Source organism: Vulpes vulpes, chromosome X, assembly GCF_048418805.1.
Source record: "Vulpes vulpes isolate BD-2025 chromosome X, VulVul3, whole genome shotgun sequence".
NCBI lineage: Eukaryota > Metazoa > Chordata > Mammalia > Carnivora > Canidae > Vulpes > Vulpes vulpes.
The window spans coordinates 15,832,251-15,853,430 of record NC_132796.1 but is presented as its reverse complement, the minus strand read 5'-3'; the positions used below and the strand labels follow the sequence as shown (position 1 = coordinate 15,853,430).

Sequence of the window (21,180 nt, the reverse complement as noted above, 5' to 3'; positions counted from 1 at the left end):
AGCATATAATGTAATTATGGTCTACTGGTAGTAGTGAAGTATTTCTTTTTAGAGTAAGTCATGTTAATGGCTAGAATTGTAACAAAAGATGGTATTTTCCTCTTTTGCTACCTTGTGCCTCTATGAATTGGCTTGAGGGATTATAGTTAACTGGCCACTGCATTTAAAGCCATGCTGCCCAACATTCCACACATATAAATTCTTACTTTCTTCTCTCTAGTGCAAGTGTAAACTGCTTTATGTCAAAACAGGTATCCTGAGGATCGTGCTTTCAGAAAATACAGTCACACATCAAAAAGACCCAAAGATGTGGAGAGGTATGAAAACAGAGAGCCTGCCAGGAACCCACAGTGGAAGTTCGGGCATTCTCTTCCATCTTACCAAGAGAAGAAGGAGCAGCGGAACCTTGGACCATCTCATCGACATACTCAGAGGGAACCTCCAGAGACCAGTTCAGCAACCAGGGTATCCTGTGACTATCGCCACAAACGTCGTAAGGCCTCAGGTGGGGACCAGGACATTTCTGATGGAAGAACGCAGAAGCACTCTAAGGAGGAAGATAGAAAATCCAGTTCTCAAAAAGGCTCCGAAAATAGACAGTCCGTTTGTTTTAATGTTGGAAGAGGGAGAGAGACTGAAGGTGGGCAAGCCAAAGAACCTTCCAAATCATCTAAGAAAGACTGCACTGACTGCACTCCCTCTACACATTCAAGTAAAAGTGATGTTGGCTCGAAACCCTGCAGCAACAAACGGAAGGAGAAAAGAAAGAAAGAAGGGGGTGGCAGAAAAGAGAGCAACTCTTCCAGCAACCAAGCTGATAAAAGTAAACTTTCCAAAGTGAAACCTTCATCTGCCAGTCTTAAGAAGAAATCACTTACTGTTAAAATAGATGCGAAGAAAACAATAAATACATCCAGGTATTATTTTTGTTTTTTCTTTGTGCTATTTAAGAAAAATATGTTTCTGCCACCTTTATTTGAAACTTTGAAACTGGAACTCACGGTGTGTTTAGAATCCATTGAGTGGGGAGGGATTGCCTGGATTTTTTCACAAAAGCCCTGTAATGAGGATGAATCCCATGATTAGTAATACAGAGTGATCTCATGTCTACTGGTTTCCACATCTTAAGTATCTCAAGATACTTTTTTGGTGCAGGGTACTCTCTGGAGTTGTTTCTTTTCATGAATTTATGTTTCTGTGCTGCTAGATTTTCTGTAACCAGGGATAGGCTGGGTGGAGTTAAAGGTGCCATTCCTTGCTCAGTTTCTCAGAGCCTGTTTTCCCTGTTGCCTCAAATCCAGAGAATTTTTTATCTGGAAGGGCTCTTCACTGGCCATGATTTTATAGAGGAAGAAAGCGAGGCCTTGAGAGATGAAGCGACTTGTCTAAGTCAGAGCACCTGTGGCTCAAAGAGGCAGGTAACCTCACTTGGTTCCTGCTGCCATCTCAAAACAATTGGTGCTCAGCCAACTAGCTTCTCCTAGGTAGAGGAAATTAGGCTAGAGTCTAGAAAGAGACCTTTTTTAAGACATTCACTTTAGCTCTTAATGATTCTTAAAAAAAATAGGCTACTGTTTTAATAGGTTATATTCTGCTAAAGTGGTTTGCATACTTTGTTCAGTTATGCATATTACCTCGGTTTATGGATTCTGGAAATAATAAGGCACTACAGTTGGCTATGTCAGCTAAGTCTGTTCATTTCCTTAATACACTACCAGTATTTGAATAAATAAAGTGATGGGCTGTGGTGATTTGATGCATTTATGTTTACAGTTCATTCATACTTGTATTGCAATCAAAAACAATTTTAAGCGAAATCTAAGGTCAGAATATGACAGGGAGGGAGGTAAACCCACAGGTTCTCTTTCTTTTTTTTTAAATATATGTATATTTTTTCTTAAAGTTAGATATGGCAGTCCTTCTCCCTCGTATTTCCCTTACAGTCATGTACTTACAAAAATATTGTAAAATATGCATATGTATATGTCCACAGAAAGCATTTATAAATATGATAATGTTCTAGAAAGCTGGACAAATAGAGGGGGGGAATCACCCAATATTCTACTACCCTAGGATAGTTTTATTAACAGCTTAGTACAGCTCCTTTTGTTATTTTTCTGTGTATATCTATACATGGTTGTCATAATACTATATAATTTTATATTCTATTTCATATAATAAGCCTTAAATCATTTTGTGCTATTATATTTCCTGCTAGTTCTTAACCTTAAGAGCACAAAACCTACTGTAAGCATCAACTTTGAGGATGTTCCCTCAAGCTTTTTTCTTTTGAACATTACACTATGAAAATGTCCAAATACACAGAAAAGTTGAAAGAACTGTGTGGTAAATACTTATATTCCTACCACTGAGGGTCTACAATGAAAATTTTACTCTACTTTCATAATCATGTATCTGTCCATTTATCCATCAATCATTCCATCTTATTTTTTCCATATATTTCAAAGTGGATTATAGATATTAGTACCCTCCCCTTTAAATTCTTCAGTATTTCATTTTTGTTTACATTTTTTCCTTTGGAGACAAAATTGCATACAATCAAATCACAGGAATCTTGAATTTTTTAATAGAAGTAATGATACATCTATATTTAATAATGATGTTAAAAAAATTAGTTAACTTAATTCTTTAATTAATTAACTTAAAAGAGATTAATAAATTGGTTTAAAAAATAAATTGGCTTAACACTTTTAAAGAATCTTAAAAAATATCAGTTCTGAAGGATTTTATTGTAATCTCATTAGAAATATTGAACATGGTTAATTTTATAATTAGATATTAAGAAATGGAAGCTTGATTTTCATTATGTGTCACAAAAATAAGCTTCCCAAAGTTGAAGCTGCTGTATCTTTTCTTTTGAATTTATGAATTATAATTTTGTGAAATTTATGACCTGTCAGCACATGTCTGAATTACCTGACAAAGACCTTAGGATGACTTGATCCTTAGGATGGCTTGTGTAGCAGAGCTATCACTGCAAATCCTTCCTATTCAAAGACCTGAAGAATAAATAACTTTGTAAATATATGCATCTTGACAGTATGATAAAGCATAGTCGACAAAATCTCTCTGATGATAATTATTTATTGATGAATGGTTAAGTTGTAGAAGAGGTTTGTGGGATTGGATTTAATTATGTATGGACTGATGAAGTATCCATAAAACAAAGGCAGTTAATGCCTTCAACAGAGTCATGTTTTCAACTATTAACATAACTTAGATTTTCCTCTGCTTGAAAAGATTAAAATAATCATAGAGTGGAGAGAAATTTATTTGTTGGTTAAAATCTAGAGGGTTTATCCATTTTTTTGAAAATCTGAGATGGTTGTTTATGCATTCATTTGCTTTCTTAGCTTTGATCACATATCAGTGTATGTTCTTCCAGTTATCATTGTAGTTGAAGACATATGTGATTAGCCTAGTGATTTTTCTAGATTCCAGTTTGTATCTAGAACAGCAGTAGATTGACACTTGCTTGAATGTTCACTGCATAGTTAATACTTCTGTTAACAAAAGCTATATTCTAGTGACCCACTTTGTCAGAAACTGCATAATCAGAGGTAGAAGTTACCTATAAGTCATAATTATATGTTTCAGAGTGTAAATTACGGAGTCATAATATGAAAATTTCTACAAATGCTATTATGAATTCCAAACACTGCTGTGTACATCTTGAAGTTTTGGGGCAGATGAAGGGAGTTTGGGTTTAATGTTGAGCAAGTAGGTGAGAGACTGAACCTTGTTCAGGCTAGGAAGGAAATGTAGAGAGGAGCAGGGGGTGCCATTCTCTGGAGAATAGCAGGGGGTGCCATTCTCTGGAGAATAAGCTGGTATGGATGGACCTGAGGCTCCTTTGACCTCTCTGGCTGCTGGTACTAGGTGTCTAGGATGGGAAGGTTGGCTATTAAAGTTGATATTAAAGTTCATATCAGTCACGTATGCATATAATCCTTTTATCTCTTACTCCCCCTCCCCAGAAGATACAGGGAAGGCCTCCCTACCCCCATCAGCTATTTCCCCATTCTGAAGGAGGATGAGGTGGATGATGGGACCTAGAAGACATCAGAGCTCTGATGCTCTAAGGAAAGAGGTGCCACATGGGTGGGGGACCAATGTGAAAAACCATAGGATTGAAGGAAGGTAACCCAGTGACACAAGTTTACCTACCTGTGATATGCCATGAGTGGAGATACTTTTGTGATAACACAAACCTGCTACCTCACTGTTTATTATCAGAAAAAGCTAAGATTTTCCCCCCTAATATTTCTAATATACGTTTTTAAAAATCAAAAATCAATTGAGATAAGCTTCCCTTTCATTCCTATTTTTCACCCTAGCTTCTCTAGTATGTCTTAGGGAACCTAGCATAAGAAGATGAATATTCTGTTTTGGGTAGGGGTACATCAGTTTTTGTTTTCTACTGGGTCCCTGAGCACTCTGACATTGGCAGACCACCTCTCCATTTTGGAGAGGCCCAATTTGGGCCTTTTTGAGCCCAAATTAACCTGTAGTTTCTCCTCCTGGCTTTACAACTTTGCTTCCATTGGCCATGTGTTGGTAACTGTTGAAGCTGGGTTGACAGGCTCATCATAGGATTTTCTGAACTTTTGTATATATTTGAGACTTCATATTATAAAAAATAAAATATTTAAATTTTAAATTGGTCTAAATGAAGTTATAATTTTAAAATAAAAGCAAGCCAAGAAAGTTTTTAAAAACACACTTAAATTGGCCTCAATTAGAATTTTGAAGTCTGTCAACTTTTTAGCTAAAACTGTTATTTCAAATTGTCTAAGTTGTTTTCCATTTATTATTTCTTCATTCAGCAAGTATTTTTTTGAAGACCCACCTTGTGTGAGACAGCCTGTAAGGGTACCCTGGGACTATAAATTGGCGTAGGATCGGGTTTCTTTTCCTCTGGTCTAATAGACAATAGGGCGATGGTGTTAATACCATGGCACAGTGAGTGATACACAAGGTGGGGGATTCTGGGAAGGCTTCTTTTAGGAGTTGTTGACATGTGAACTAGGCTTCAAAGGTTTTAAACATGTGGAGATGAGATGAAAGACATTTTATATTTATAGGTTAACAAAGGCAGACAACGCACACAGGAACTTTGAGCTGTGCTTCAAGTGGTCAGTGAACGGAATAGATGGACAGGAGGCTGTGAAGGTGACATTGCCACACTGCCAGCCTGGTTTGACAGGAATAGCTGATCAGAGAGGGCAGGAAGCTCAGTTCTGGCTGCTGCCTTCTTTCTGTGAGGTGACTTGGATGGGCACTGGGGTTGGAGAGGCCAGTTCAAGGAACTTTGTGAAAAAAAAAATGCTGAATTAGGGGAATAGCAGTTCTCCCTAACCCTTTACCCTCAGCTTTGGAAATGCTAAGTGTCTTTTGAGGAAGACAGGAGCAAATGAATAACTGGGAGAGTGCTCTTTGAGCAATAAGATGTTGTTCTTAGGAGATAACTGAGAAAAAGGACAACTTGATATGTTTCGCGTGGATTCTGTTGTAAGCTTCCAGAGGGCAGAGGATCATCCATTAGTTTGGGTTATTCTTGGGCTTTTTGTAATTGTTGTTTTGCCATGCAGTTGGGTTTTTTGATGGATCTTAACTGTATATAAGAGGAAATTAAGGTTTAATGTGGCTTTTTATATTTTCCTAGTTATTCACAACACTCAGTGAGAACATCAGGGGAAATGTCCTTAGAGAAAAACAAAACAAAACCAAAAATGAGTGGAATTGGAGCAGGGAAGAAAGAAACCTGGAAAATTTCATTCGAACAGTATCAGAAGTAGTACTAGAATACAGGTGTTTGGCTATATTTTAATTTTTAAAACTATCTAAACTGCATCTCAAATGAGAACATTTAGTCTTTTCAGCTTACCTACTTGTATTGGAAGTATTTCTTGAAATTATGAAGTTGTTAATCAATGCCTGTCTTAGGAAATAGTGAAAGGAAAATGTGAACCAAGAGGTGATTAAATGTATAAATGTAAATACTTAGAACATTTTGCATTCTCCAGTTTCAAGAAGCCTTTTCTTATAGCAAAACCATCATAATTGTTTCTAAAAGACTAAAATTTCAGGTAATATGATTTTAATATTTCCTAGGAAATGACAATTTTAACATTTTTTAATAAGAAATCTTGCAGTGGACTAACTCCAGGATAAATTGATAGGAAATGTAAACACTAAAATTTCGGGAATTAAGTATAGCTGTAAAGTATACCATAGCACTCCTAGGGATTGAGGGTTGGGAATGGAGTGGGTATAAGAGTTATATCAGTAATTAACTTGTAATAAATGACAAGTGAATTTTAATAATTGCCAGGTGGAAAACTGGAAACCTTTACAACTAGTTTCCTCATGGGAGAAACTGAGGCTGCAGTACAAAATGTTATCAACTGATTTCCCCTTATGGACGGACCATTTTTGTAGTTCTATTTGAATATATTATTTTTCTCCTGTAAAATGTTTTTAAAAGCATTTTTTTGTATGGAGCAAACTTTTTGTACTGTTTAAAACAGTATTTGTAATTGTTTGTTAGTAGAGGTTGTTACGGGCCATTCTAGCTTCCAGTGTTTATCACTGAATGTCTCTCAGTTATCAGATACGCAGTGGGAAGCTTGGAGCAAATTAGGAAGAAAGAAGGGAAGTGAGTCTTCTAATTAAACTCTTTCTGATGAATCAAGGAAACCATAGCATTGGCATCAACCTGCTGCATAATCGCTTTTCCAAGTTTCTGCTCTGGCAGGGAGTTGTCTCAACAGTGCTAGTTTGAGAGCAGGGAGCATAGAAAGTCGTATGGAAGGCTTGCCTCTGTTAAGTTAAAAATAGACACATAAAACCTTCTTATTAGAGAAGTTAAAAAGTTTAAAGAGTATCTATAAGCTCCTCATTACCCTGGAACAGTTTTATATATATGGCTGTTAAGTGACTTAAATAAATTAATCTGTGCATGTGTACACCCACACCCCAAGATGTATCCATCAGATTGCTGTTATTTATTCCAGCGGTGCTACTGTTATTTAAAACATATTTCAGGGCTCTCTTGTGGGTTTATCTTCAGTCTGTAACATACTCATAAAGAACGTCAGCACTTGTAAATCTCAGTTCTTTGGTAGTGAACATGATTTTTGGGAGGAAACAAAAGATATTTAGAGTTAAATGCAGAGGAGTAAGATGGCTGTATGCTAGTTAGTGCCATTTTGGGTCCAAAATGAGGTATAAATATAAAATAACAAGACATTTTCTTCTGTGACACATAATCTGCCTCCAGACAAAGAATTTAAGAGTAGTTTTAAGCAAGAGCAGCTTTCTTGGAATAAGGTGTAGTTTCCCATTATGACACTTGGAAGGATTATGTTCATAACAAACACTCAGCTTCTGGGATGGAAAGCAAAACACCCAAGACATCCATTGTCCCAGTGTCATAGCACCTTCCCCATAGGGCTATTGTAAAGATTAAATGAGATAATGTTTGTAAACAAGTTCTGAGCCCCTGTGTTTGACTTGCAGTAAGCCCCCAATAACTGTTGGCTATATGTCATAATCATGACTTCATAATGACACAGAAAGGTCAAGAGAGCTTCTAACACAAGTTATAAAGATTCAGGAAACATTAGAGTGGTAGAATAGCTGGTTTTATATAACAAAATAACAAATAGTAGCATTTCTTTAAGGATGCATTTAGGGTGAACACTAATTGGTTCTAAGGATCATAACTTCGCTAACAACTAAGACTATTTGCTGACAGTTTAGTGAGATCTTATAAGTGATTAATCCCAACAGAGTTTGATTTCAAAATACTAAGTTTCTCATTGCTGATATAGAGGTATAAGGATTTTTATGAAGTCAAAGAAGTTATTATGTTTGATAACAGCTTTTAAAGTGTGGTAGTACTTCAGGATAGCATAAGCTTGCTAGATACACAATTTCATGGACATTTGGGAGTAGAAAATAATCTAATTGATTATTTTTTGCATATTGACCTTTGATGCCTTGCTGTATTTTTTGAGGTAAAAATTGTTTAACTTAGAATTTTGAGGATTTTATTATTAAAGTGGCAAATATTTAATGATCTCTGATTTGAAAAGGAGAACTCAAAACCATGTGTCTAAGGCTATTTCCTCCTACGCATTATTGCACATGTTCTATGGCATACAGTTTAGTGCCTTAACTATAAGAAAAGATAAACATCTTTTTAGTTTTATAGCTATCTTGATTAATTTTAATAAGTTCTTTTCTAAGTACACAGTTTCCAATTTAGTTAAACATTTACAAATTATTCTAGGGCTGCTTCTAGCTATTCCACAGAGAGACAGATGTCACATGATTTGGTTGCTGTTGGCAGGAAAAGTGAGAACTTTCATCCAGTGTTTGAACATCTTGACTCAACTCAGAATACTGAAAACAAACCTACAGGAGAATTTGCTCAGGAAATCATAACTATAATCCATCAAGTTAAAGGTTGGTATATTTTGCACATACATTAGGGATAACACAAAAATAATGTACTGATTTTTCACAAGATAAAGGTAAATATCTGTGATATAGTAATAGTAATATTTCATTATAAATTAGGTCATTAATAAGGAAATCTGTTGGAGAGAGTGTCAGGTATTAATTCAAGCCTAGTTCTTCATGTGTTGTTCCAATAACCTGATACTTCAAAACATAGTAGATTACAAATTGAAAGTCAGAAAGGGAGAGGATGGATTCTACAAGAGACAGGACTATTGAGAGTCGCGAGAAACAATAACTGATAACCAAACAGGAAGGAGGAAGCAACAAACACCTTATATAAAACTGGACAAGAACTCTGGAAGTCTAGGTATTTTGGTGATATTCTTAAAGCCCCCTGAGGGCGTTGCTGGGACTTTGTGCCATAACGGTGAACATGAAGTGATTGATAAAAAATTCCAGTTTGATTTGGCATACTCCATGGCATCAGGGAGTTGTATCACAAACACTTTAAATATTTGCATTAAATTGTTTCGTTTTAGCTTCTGGCCAGTTTCCATTAATTGGAAAATTCAGTCACATAGAACACCTTTCTTCATTGATGCTGCATAATAAAGCAATCGTGGGTATGATAAACTGGAGACCTTCAAGAATTTCAAAATTTTTATATTTCTTACTAGATATTTGTACTGATTTTTAAAAAAGATTTTATTTATTTATTCATGAGAGACCGAGAGAGAGAGAGGCAGAGACACAGGCAGAGGGAGAAGCAGGCTCCATGCAGGGAGCTGGATGTGGGACTCGATCCCGGGTCTCCAGGATCAGGCCCTGGGCTGAAGGCGGCGCTAAACCACTGAGCCACCCGGGCTATCCCTGATTTTATTTTTACCTTCATGCAACATGTTTTGAAAATGGATTATTTTCTCTGCATCCTCAAACTAAGGCACATACTTACTTTGAAGCATGCAGTTTGTCTGAAACAGTTCACCTTCTCAGTTCCAGCCCCTCTCACCCAAAGGAAGTGTGATTCTTGGAGGAAAGGCAGGTGGTAGTGCAGAAGAATCCAGGACATTGTCCCAGAGTAGGAGCAGTAAATTAGGGAAAAGGATTGCTTAAATAGCATTCTGATGGGTCAAGTGTATTACCTTTCTCTCTATCCTGTTAAAAGCCTTGTAGCATAGCTTATTTCATACTGTCTTCATGAGCTTCAGTTCATGTTAATTAAAGTACAATGGCAGTAGGACTCCTTCTGTGATATATAAATAACATTTAGCTTTCGTTCAGAATTGTTTTGATGTTTCCGGCTTGTTTTTGAGTTTTTTTTTTTACTCTAGGTGAACTGTAAAACTCTGTGCCATCTTTACTTCCCAGTATACTAAGGTCTTACCTGGGAGAAGAAAGGTACTCACTTTGAGAGAGCCACTATATTTTCCCCCAACAAATAAGCAGGCATGTCTAATAGGAACAGAATCCTTGGGTTGATAAGTCAGGCTTTTTTTTTTTTACTGTTGATTAGGCTTGGGAAAGCATGCGAGCGCTACAAATTAGTCTGTGGAACACGTCTAGGTGCCACATATTTTCGAGAGAAAACAGGTTGGACTTTTTTTTTCACAGTCCCTTCTTCCTGTGCTTATGTGTAATCTTTTAAGTGATAATCAGTTTTACACTGAGATAAACTATTTGTTTCCTTTTTCAGCAAATTATTTTCCATCATCTGACATTACTCTACATGAGCGTTTTTCAAAAATGCGAGATACACAAGCTGCAGATGTAAATGAAATTAAATTGAATTCAGATCCAGAAATTCACAGGTAATGATTGATTATTGTATGCCCATTTAACCCATGGGAATAAACCTCAGAACAGATTCAGGAAGGTACTGTCTTGCTGTAGACTCTAGGACTGCATTTCCTACCTAAAAGCCAGGACTAACCCAAGCAGGTACTGGGCCATTGCACTTTGACGGAATCGGTTGTATTAAAGCCATTGACTAGTATTGTTTAAATGTGTAGGACTTTGACAATCTTTACCTACCTAACTTTGATTCTGTGTCTATAGTAATTGCCTACTGAAGTTATCACTGGAAGAATGAAAGACAATTATCGAGCCATTGAAATCATGGGTTGCTTCATGTTGTCAGAAATGGCTGTTCTGAGGGCAGCCGGATGAAAACCTATGTCTTCTTCTGCTGGCACCTGTCCGCGCAGGTGGTGTGCCGTGTCTTGCGAGCTGAGCTGAATCAATGTTAGAATGCAGTAGATCACCGGAGCAAAGTTTAAGGTTACACAGACTAGTGATTTGAGAACCACTAAGGCGTCACTATCATGTTGTTCACAGGATATGTGTGTCCTGGGAGACTGCCATGTAGATGAACATCCAACTTGGCAGGAGGTTTCTTTTGCTTTTTCCAAGACACACCAGCTTTATTTCAAATTCCATTCTCTAGTAATGGAATCAAGGTATCAGTGTATAACATAATTATTTAATTGTAATATGCCTTTATTATTTTAGGAGAATAGATATGTCTTTGGCTGAGCTTCAGAATAAACAAACTATGGTATATGAATCAGAACAGGTAAGTGAATACAATTTTTGCTGAAAGATTCTCATTGTTGGCATATTGGTGGAAAAGGGAACCGGTAATGGAGAGTGAAAAAGGGATTTAAAGTGGGTGTGAAAGAAGGATTGAGACCCAGGAATCTGAAATTTACAAAGCTCTCCAGATGATTCTAGTTACTGGCCAGGTTGCAGAGAGAACGCTGACAAAAGACAAAAATATTCCCTAAGAGAGACAATCCCTAAGGGTAACAGCTTTGTAAAAATGACCTACAGTTATAGTGTTAATACTCATTCTAAAACTTCACACTGTAAAGCTTGTGGAAAGTATGTTTGATACCTACATTTTTCCCCAAGCAGTCATGTGGAATATTTTTTTAGATTACACATGGAATGAATGCAGAGGAACTAAGTTTAGTTTGATATTGCCCTTCTTGTACTGTAGAATGTATGAAAAACTCTGTGGAATATGAACTAGCAAAATAATGAAAATAATACTGAATTTTTGTATTGCCATGCATTGTATTCCCACCCAACACTTCCTCAACTCATACATTCCCCCCACCTCCCCTCATTTCTTTGCTAATTAGAAAAACTCTCTGGACTGGGGCACGGGGAAGAAAACTGGCTCTTGGTTTAGAAGTATATCAAGTTCTCAAAGAACTGCTAATTTATTCATTGAGAGTAAAGTGTTTTTGTAGAGGAAGAATTTTAATACATTTCTGATAGAATATGTAAATAATTTTTTTCACTTGTAAATAGTTAAAATTTTTATTAAACTTACAGAGAGGTAGTTTGGTTTATTGAATAGATGCTATTTTCAGAAAATTTCCACTCATCAAAATACTATAACCAACTCATAGGAAATTTGAAAAATCACCTCTAATTCAACCACTTAACACAAAATATCATTTGATCATCTTTTATCACAGTCTTACATCTGGCATTTTAACATAGCCACTACCATACTATATTAGTTTCAGATGCTTTTTGCTTTTTACTTAATAATATTGCTTTTATGTAAAATCTCTGAGCTCCTCATGATTTTTTATGACTGAGGCTTTTCAAATTTTAATTAACTTTTCTCAGTAATTTTTTTTCATGTTGACTTCCACATAGCCTATGTTAACCATAATTTAAATGTTAGTGTATTATTAGACTTAAATTTCCCATGAAGTCATCCTTCCCTCTCCTAAAAATTTATTTTCCATTTACGTTGCTTCCATTTTTTGATAGTTTTAAATATAGCACTTTGAATATATTTGGGTAGATAGCCTTTTCGTAGGGATAGTGTCCGAGAAGTGGGATTCCTGGTTCATTGTTATGAACTTTTCTGTCTGTGCATTGTCGATTGTGTCTCAAGATATTTTAATCGATTTACACTACCATTAACAGGGTGAATACAAGGTAACTTATTTAGGACTTTTACTTAAGGTTCTTATTAGATATGGTCTTTGTGCAACTAACAGTAATGTGAATGGTTTGTCTTCTGTCAAAATTCCTCAGACTCTGGTCAAAATAATAGATCCAAATGATCTACGACATGACATTGAAAGAAGGAGAAAAGAACGGTTACAGAATGAAGATGAGCACATTTTTCACATAGCTAGTGCTGCAGAGAGGTAATCAGTAGATGAAAAACATCCTATTATCAGGGAGTTTTTGGTTTTAGCATATTTTTCAATTTTTGTGTGTGATGATTTTCATTTTAGTGTAGGGATTTAATCCTTCAAATTCATTTTATATGTTTAAGTGAAATCTTTTAAAATGTTTCAAAGTTATTCAGTGATCATCATATGCTGTTTGATTGAAACAACAAAAATTAAGGGGTAGGTGAGTATTTGAGGTCTTTGTAATTTTAGAAAAGAGTATAACAGCTTTTTGAATATTCGCAGGTGCCAGGACCTGCAAGTTTATGGACTGTTTGATTCAACTTCACTGAAACTGACACATTCTGCCCTTTAAATTCTGGTGCTCTTTGAATATTACAAAATTTCCTGAGATTAATACAGTTCTCTTTTGGAACTTTTCATGGATGTCTGTCCATGAAGCAGAGGTAGGGGTAGTAGAAAATGTGAAGGAGACAGGAGTTGGAATCCCACCTCTGCCATTTTATAAGCTGTTTGCTCATGGGCAAACTGGCTTAGTTTCTAGAGACTTTTCCTCTATAAAATGAGATGAACTAATTTATGATGTAGACAGTTTAGACATATTAAATGAGCTGGCACATGCAAAGTACTTATGCCATGCATGGCAAATTGATTATCAGTAGATCCTTGTTTTTCTTTCCCAATTCTGTACTTCTTTTAGGGGCTCTGAGTATTTTAGATTGGCCCCAGTTTATCACTAGTTTTAAAAACTATGTGGGATTCATGGCAAACCTGGGGCCCCATATAATTATGAGGTATAATGGAATAAGACAACATTTATACTTCACCCAAGGATCTTCAGGCTATTTAGATCTCTCAGAAAGTAGGAGTATATGAACAGGAAGGGCCAGTGTTAATTCTCTTTCCGTATCCCTTAGTATCAAATTACTAAGATAACTGACTAGCCTTTTAAGTCAAGTCTGTGGCTAACTAGGTCTTAGTCAAAATACATGGAGCTTGTTTAAAACTGGACTTGATGCTGACAGCAAGTTTGGAACTCATTAAAAGATAGCTATTTGTTGAGGCATATAAAACAACTGAAAGTGGTTAGAATCTCATCCTTTGGTGGGTGAAAGTCTCTAGTTTCCCAATATGACACAGAGCATGACTGCTCTTTAGCAACATAAGATCTCTCTCATGCTTTTCTTAACTCAGCAAGTGTAAGAAACTCAGTGTGCCAAGAAAGAGGATTTTTAAACCAGATTTAAAATAATCAGCACTTTATAAAAACCATGTAATATGTAATGCTTTAGAATATATCTTCACCCTTTGAGATGAAAAAGTGCTTGAGCCCTGGAGTTGCACCTGAGTTCAACATCCAGCTCTGTAGACACCTAGCTACGTGACTGATCTTAGGCAAGTTATTTAATTTTCATTTCCTCATACATCAAATACAGATGAGAATTATACTTAGCTCTCGGTGGTGGTGAAGATTAACTAAAGTGACAGGTGTGAGGTACAGAGTAGCTGGTCAGCATTAAGTATTATTAATATTTGCTTTGAGAATGGTGTGTAGTGTGCAAAGATAGCATTCTGTACAGTGTCTTTTGCTAGGTGTGTTGAACTGTTTTATTTGTATTGGATAGCTGGTGTGGCATAGTGGAGCCATGTGGATTTTTTTTCTTTTAGCCATGTGGATTTTTTAAATTGAAATATTACTGACCGTAAAATTCATCCTTTGAAAGTGAACAATTTAGTAGTTTCTAGGATATTCACAAAGTTGTGCAGTTGTCACCACTGTCTAATTCCAGAGCATTTTCACTACTCCACAAAGAATCCCTGTAACCATTAGTTGTCATGCCCTCTTTCTCCATTCCCTCAGCCTCTGGCAACCACTAACCTACTTTCCATCTCTGTGGTTTTCCTATTCTGGACATTTCATATAAATGCAGTCATGCAGTATCAGGCCTTTTGTGGCTGACTTCTTTCATTTAGCATATGATTCTCAACATTACTCCATGTTGTAGTGTGAATATTTGTTTTATGGCTGAATAGTATTCCATTGTATGGATAACCATATTTTGTTTATCCCCTCACCAGTTGGTGGATATTTGGGTTCTTTACACTTTTTCACTATGGTTAATTATGGTGCTGTGAACATTCATGTGAAAGTTTTTGTGTGGACATATGTTTTCTTTTCTCTTGTGTATATATATAGGGTTGGAATTGCTGGGTCCTATGATAATTCGGTGTTAAACTTCTTGATGAACTACCAGACAGTTTTCCACAATGGCTGCCTCATTTTGTATTCCCATTAGCAGTGTATGAAGGTGCCAGTTTCTTCATATCGTCACAAGCACTTGCTATTGCACATCTTTAAAAAAAGATTTAGAAAAAAATTATTTCGAATCTTTATATTTATCCTAATTTGATTTCCTTCTTAAAATAAGAAATAAACTGTTGATTTTATCCTTTTATCTTAGAAATTCAGTCTATGAAATTGACCTCATTACTATTTTTGCATAAACCTTTTTAGTCCAGTGTTTAGATTTCTGTAGAAATTCAGAAGAAATGAAATATGAAATCATAAATCACAGGATATTGCAGTTTCCCACCTGTGTGATCTTTTCCCCCTCAAACAGTTATATGCAAGTTATTTGTGTATGTTTGCCCACCATTGTATCCCCACTGCCTTGAGCTCAATTGAATGAATGTTGACTGAATGAATGAAGACTTTGCAAAGGAGTATATAGGACGGAGGATACCTAACATTGTAATATATTTAAGCCTTCTTTTAAGCCTGATTACCTTTTATTCCCTAATACATAAGGTAATCTTTCCTGAGCAAGCCTAATGCTAGGACATTCTCGAAAACTCTGTTCTCTCTGTTTCCTCACTTCTGACCAATATCTTATCCTAATGTCTCTATGTCTTTTCCTGACCCACTCTTTCTCCCTCTTGTAACCACCAGTACTAAGTTCCATACAGTGTTACCAAGTGTTGTGCTATATAGGCATGATGTAGTGGAGATGTAGTGGAGCATAAAGAAGCTTCAAAATAGAATCAGTAGACTTTGATAGGACATCAGATTGCAGAGACTTTCCTTTTAGCTACACAGGGTATAGAAAAAATACAGTGAAAAGGTATACACAAGGTCCTTATCCTCATCAAGCTTACAGTTTAATGGTAGGAGAAAATAAATAAATACATGTCAGTGAGTGATAGGTGAAAATAAGGCACAAGAGAAAGTCTATTAGGACAGAATAATATGTGTGGTGTGTTTTTATTTAGATAGTTATGGAATGCATTTAGGATTTTTTTTAATTGAGCAGAGATGTGAATTAAGTGAGGGAATTCACCATAGGTTTTTTTTTGGGGGGGGGATAATATTTTTTAAGAGCAGGAACAGCAAAGGCAAAGACCCTCAGGCAGGATCATGCTAACTCTTATTTAAGGACTAGAAAGCAGACCAGTAAGGTTATAACACAGTGGAAAATGAAGAGAGTAAGTAGGTAAGGCCAGATTGTTGAAGAGCCTTGGAGGACATGATGACTTTGTATTTTACTCTGAGTGAGATTAGGAAACATTTGGGGTTCTAACCCAAGAAGAAATATAATCTCATTTAAATTTTAAAAGATTCACCTTGGTTGCTGGGTAGAGAATGGATTGTAAGAGCAAGAGAAAAATCATTTCTTTCTCATCTAGAAAAAGATTACAGTCAGGAAGTCAGAGTATGGTAGGTAGGGTCAACCTATCAGGAAACCAGCCTCCTCAGATCTTGTTCCTCAGATATCCTTTCCACGTGGTATCTTCCTTATGGTCCAGGATGGGTGTTTGTGCCCTACCCATCATGTCCATAGTCTAGTCTTGTCTTTAAAGACTATGGAATTGATACATGCAGCTTCAGCAACATTGGTCAAAATTTAGTCTCATGGCCATACTTAGCTGCAGAGATGCTGGAAAATAGTTTCTTTAATTTGGACACTCATTTGGTCACAAATCAAATATCAAAGGGTTTAAATTTTTAATTTTTTAAAAATTTTTGGGGGAGTTTACATTTTTTATTGTGGCAAAATATACATATAATAAATTTACATTTTCACCATTTTTAAATGTACAATGCATTGGCATAAAGCACATTAACAGTGTTGTGCAACCATCCACATTATCCACTTCCAGAATTTTTCCATCTTCCCAAATAGAAACTCTATACCATGTAAAGAGTAACTCTGTATCCTCTTTACTCCCAGCCCTTGATAACCTCTGTCCTTTCTGTCTCTGTGAATTTGCCTGTTCTAGGTAATTTATATATATATATATATATATATATATATATATATATATATATAATCATATAATGTCCTTTTGTGTCTGGCTTATTTCACTTAGAATAATATTTTCATCCATGTTGTATCATATGTCAGAATTCCATTTTTTTAAAAGATTTATTTATTTATTTATTTATGATAGACCGAGAGAGAGAGAGAGAGAGAGAGAGAGAGAGAGAGGCAGAGACACAGGAGGAAGGAGAAGCAGGCTCCATGCCAGAAGCCCGATGTGGGACTCGATCCCGGGACTCCAGGATCGCGCCCCGGGCCAAAGGCAGGCGCCAAACCGCTGAGCCACCCAGGCATCCCCCAGAATTCCATTTTTTAAAAAAAGTCACTCCTTCATAAGGCTGAATAATATTCCATTGTATATACTACATTTATTTGTCCATTTTTCTGTTGATGGACATTCAGTTTGTTTCCAGCTTTTGCCTATTGTATATAATGCTCTTAAAACGTTGGTGGCATCATCTTTTTGATTATAGCCATCCTAGTGGGCATAAAATGTTATCTCATTGTGGTTTTGATTTGCATTTCCATAATGGCTAATGATTTTGAACATCTTTTCATGTGCCTTTGGTGTGTCTTCTTTGGAGAAATGCCTATTCAAATCCTTTGCCCATATTTTAAATTGGATTATTATATTTTTTTGAGATGTAAAGAATTCTTTATATATTGGACATTACTCCATTATCAGATATATGCTTTGCAAAGAGGATTTTTAAAAGTCCATTGTTTTATTTATGAAAGTAATAGTATATGCTAATGGCAAACATTTGGAAGTATACAATAAAGTATAAAAATATAAGGCATTCTTAATTTCATGAATCAGAGATAACCACTGTTAATCATTAATACATTTCCTGTCATTTATTTTTTCTGGGCATATATGTAGTATATTTTAAATAGTTAAAATTACCCTTGGGGCACCGGCTGGCTCAGTCAGTAGAGCACATGACTCTTGGTCTCAGGGTTGTGTTCCAGCCCCACGTTGGGTATAGAGATTACTTAAAAAATTTTTTAAATCTTTTTTTTAAAGTAGGTTCCATGCCCAATGTGGGGCTCAAGCTCATGACCCCGAGATCAAGAGTCAGTTGCTCTACCAGCTGAGCCAGCCAGGCACCCCCCCAAAAAAAGCCTTAGAATAAGTTATCCTCCAAATACAGCTTTGCACCCTACTCTTTTGACTTACTATCATATCATGAGCATTTTGACAGAACATGAGAGTTTTTAACATTTCATAATACTCTGAGTAGCTATTCCATGTCAGGTTTTGGGATCAAAGCTGGGACCACAAAATGAACCACCTACAGTGCCTCCTATAAAGGGATCACAACTTGCTGGGTAAAACAGGCAGGTGCACCAATAATAAACACGAGTGATATGTGTGAAGACCCCCCCAAGTGCTTATTTGCTTGTAGCAGGGGTATCTAGTCTACCTCAGAGGGCTCTGGAAAAGTCTTCCTGGAACAGTGCAGATGGAGCTAAATCTTGAAGTTGATCTAAGTGGAAGGAAATCACAACAGAAGGGATTGCTTATACAAACTCATGGAAACAGGAGAGATTTTGTATGTTGGGAACTGCATGTGACTAAATGTTTCCAATGCCCAGTGTGCATGTTGGGGAGATTGGAACAAAGTGACAGGTGAGACAGGAAGAGCCTTGTAGGTCATGATGAGGAGTGTGGATTTTATCCTGATGTCAGTGGGGGACCCATGGAAGGGATTGAGGCAGGGCTGAGGTAGTGAGCAGTTTGTTCACCACAGAGCAGGAAGGATCTGAGGAACACTGTGGGGAGATATGGGGATGTGGCAGGGAGAGGACTGCTCGAGGGCTATGAAAATGAGGCCCTACCGTCAGAAGAGAAGCCCAAGGAAGGACCTTCCCTCCCAAGTCCGGCTGCCTGAGAAGAGGCCATAGTGGCCTCTAGACATTGTGATAACGGGAGAGGGGAACTGTCCTTTGTTCCTGTGGCCCAGAAGCAGCAGAGGTCTCAGCTCTGCCAGTGAGGGGACCTGAGCCAGTCACACACTTTGTGTCTGGTGCTTTCCTTAATAGGAGTCTGTCAGCAAGGGAAATCCAGTGCTGCCAAAGTCTCAAGAGCAGTAATTATTTTCCCTCAGAAAACACACATTCTACATATGGTTTCGGGGGTTACAACCCCCAGGAAAACTGTCCTTGAACCCCAGATTAAGAGCCCTGGTCCAAAGAATACTGTTTCCCCCTATTGCTAACTTTCAACTTAGCCAAATAATGTTTGTTGAAAAATAAGGGTTTTAGCCTTGATAACTATCATTTCATTTGTAATTTTAGAAGTGGTAGATCTTTTGAGGTTTGTTGCTGTTATTGTTGATGTTGTTGTTGTTTTTACTATTGTGCTGCTTTAATTGTCTCTGAAGGGGGCAATTTGACTTCTCTTTTTTATTTGTTGGGTAAGGTAAACTAATAAAATATTCTTATTTTCTTGCTTTCATTTTATTAGGGATGATCAGCATTCCAGCTTTTCGCGGTTGAAGAATACTAATGTTGATGAATTCCAAAAACCTACAGGTTTTATAAAATCAAATTTTAGAAAATTTATTCAGAAACCTCCCATGGTAAGATTAGAGTTCCAAATTTTTCATTTTTATACACTCCAATATCTTCACACATACATATAGAGATCACCAGTATTTTTCTAACGGTTCATTAAGTACATGTTATGCTTCTGCTATTCAGTGTTAATATTCTGTTGAGTCTTATACTTACTATGATAGAGAAAATAGTAATCTCTGATTTAGTAGGATTTTATTTCATTTATTGTAGTACTAACTTTTTAAAGATTTTTTTAAAAAGATTTTATTTATTCATGAGAGACACAGAGAGAGAGAAAGAGAGAGAGAGAGAGGCAGAGACATAGGTAGAGGGAGAAGCAGGCTCCATGCAGGGAGCCCAATGCGGGACTCGATCCTGGGTCTCCAGGATCACGCCCTGGGCTGAAGGTGGTGCTAAACCACTGAGCCACTGGGGCTGCCCCATTAAGATTTTTTTTCTTAAGATTTTTTTGGGAACAACTTTATTAAAACGTAATTTACATACCATGAAATTTTCACCCATTTTAGGTATACCATTTAATGATTTATTTATAAGTCTACCAAGATACATAACCATCCTCATAATCCAGTTTTATAACATTTTCATGACCCCCAGTGATAGCCCTCATGTTTTTAGTTATTCCTTGTTTCCCACCCCTAGCTAACCACTAATATCCTTTGTCTCTCTAAAGGTCGGCCATTTCATAAGACAGTTCAAGAAAAGCAGTTGGCTTTTGAAATAAGAACAAGCAAATGACAGAAAGTTGGAAGCCAGAGTCTGTTTGTAATTTGATTTTGGAAGTGATGTTCTATCACTTGTATCATACACTGCTTAGAAGAAGCAAGTCTCTAGGTCTAGCTCACACTCAAGGGAAGGGGATGACATAAGGACCTGGATACTAGAAGGTGGGGCTGGGCAGCCTGGGTGGCTCAGCGGTTTAGCGCCGCCTTCAGCCCAGGGTGTGATCCTGGAGACCCGGGATCGGAGTCCCACGTCAGGTTCCCTGCATGGAGCCTGCTTCTCCCTCTGCCTGTGTCTCTGCCTCTCTGCCTGCCTCTCTTTCTCTCTCTCATGAATAAATAAATAAAATCTTTTAAAAAATTAAAATTAAAAAAAAATAAAATTAAAAAAATAGAAGGTGGGCCTCACTGGGAGCCTGGTCAGAAGCTGTCCGGTACGGTCCTCCCGCTGAGCCCTAGTGATTCACATCCCTTCACTTGCAGAATACACCCCTCCTTACCGTGGTCCCCCAAAGTCTCTTCTCATTACATATATCTTTGTGCACTTATTCAAATTTATAGACTTAGTATAAATTCAAGATGACTGCTATGAAAAGGTTTTATAGCATACTGCTCAGGGCACATGCTGCTTCTATAACAGCTGGCTCCAAGACAAACACTGAATACAATTTTCACATTTTGTCTTTTTTTGTAAAAGTGAAAACCCTCTTTGGATTACCTTCAGCTAATGTAAACTGGTACTAATGTAGATCTTTCATAATCTACATTTGGCATAGTGTGAACTATATTTACCTTCAGTAAACTGGTGCTATGCCTTTTTTTTTAACTTGGGGAGAGAGATAAAGGTGTGATAGAGGAAGATTTGTGAGAAAGTACAGCAAATAGAATAGCAAATGGAATGAATAG

The 21,180-nt window shown here is 36.8% G+C and overlaps 1 protein-coding gene across 5 annotated transcripts in view; it reads left to right on the top strand.

Moving 5' to 3' along the window:
• BCLAF3 (BCLAF1 and THRAP3 family member 3) overlaps positions 1-21,180 on the top strand; it is a 60,607-nt gene that overhangs the window by 23,549 nt on the left and 15,878 nt on the right. For 3 of the 5 annotated variants that reach the window (XM_025997476.2, XM_025997477.2, XM_072744661.1), the window contains exons 5-10: positions 252-917; positions 8,318-8,493; positions 10,184-10,298; positions 10,999-11,062; positions 12,550-12,665; positions 19,443-19,557. In XM_025997476.2, coding sequence (XP_025853261.1) covers positions 252-917; positions 8,318-8,493; positions 10,184-10,298; positions 10,999-11,062; positions 12,550-12,665; positions 19,443-19,557 — 1,252 coding nt within the window. The remainder of the gene's footprint in view (positions 1-251; positions 918-8,317; positions 8,494-10,183; positions 10,299-10,998; positions 11,063-12,549; positions 12,666-19,442; positions 19,558-21,180) is intronic. The other 2 variants (XM_025997478.2, XM_072744662.1) reach the window with 1 other exon arrangement.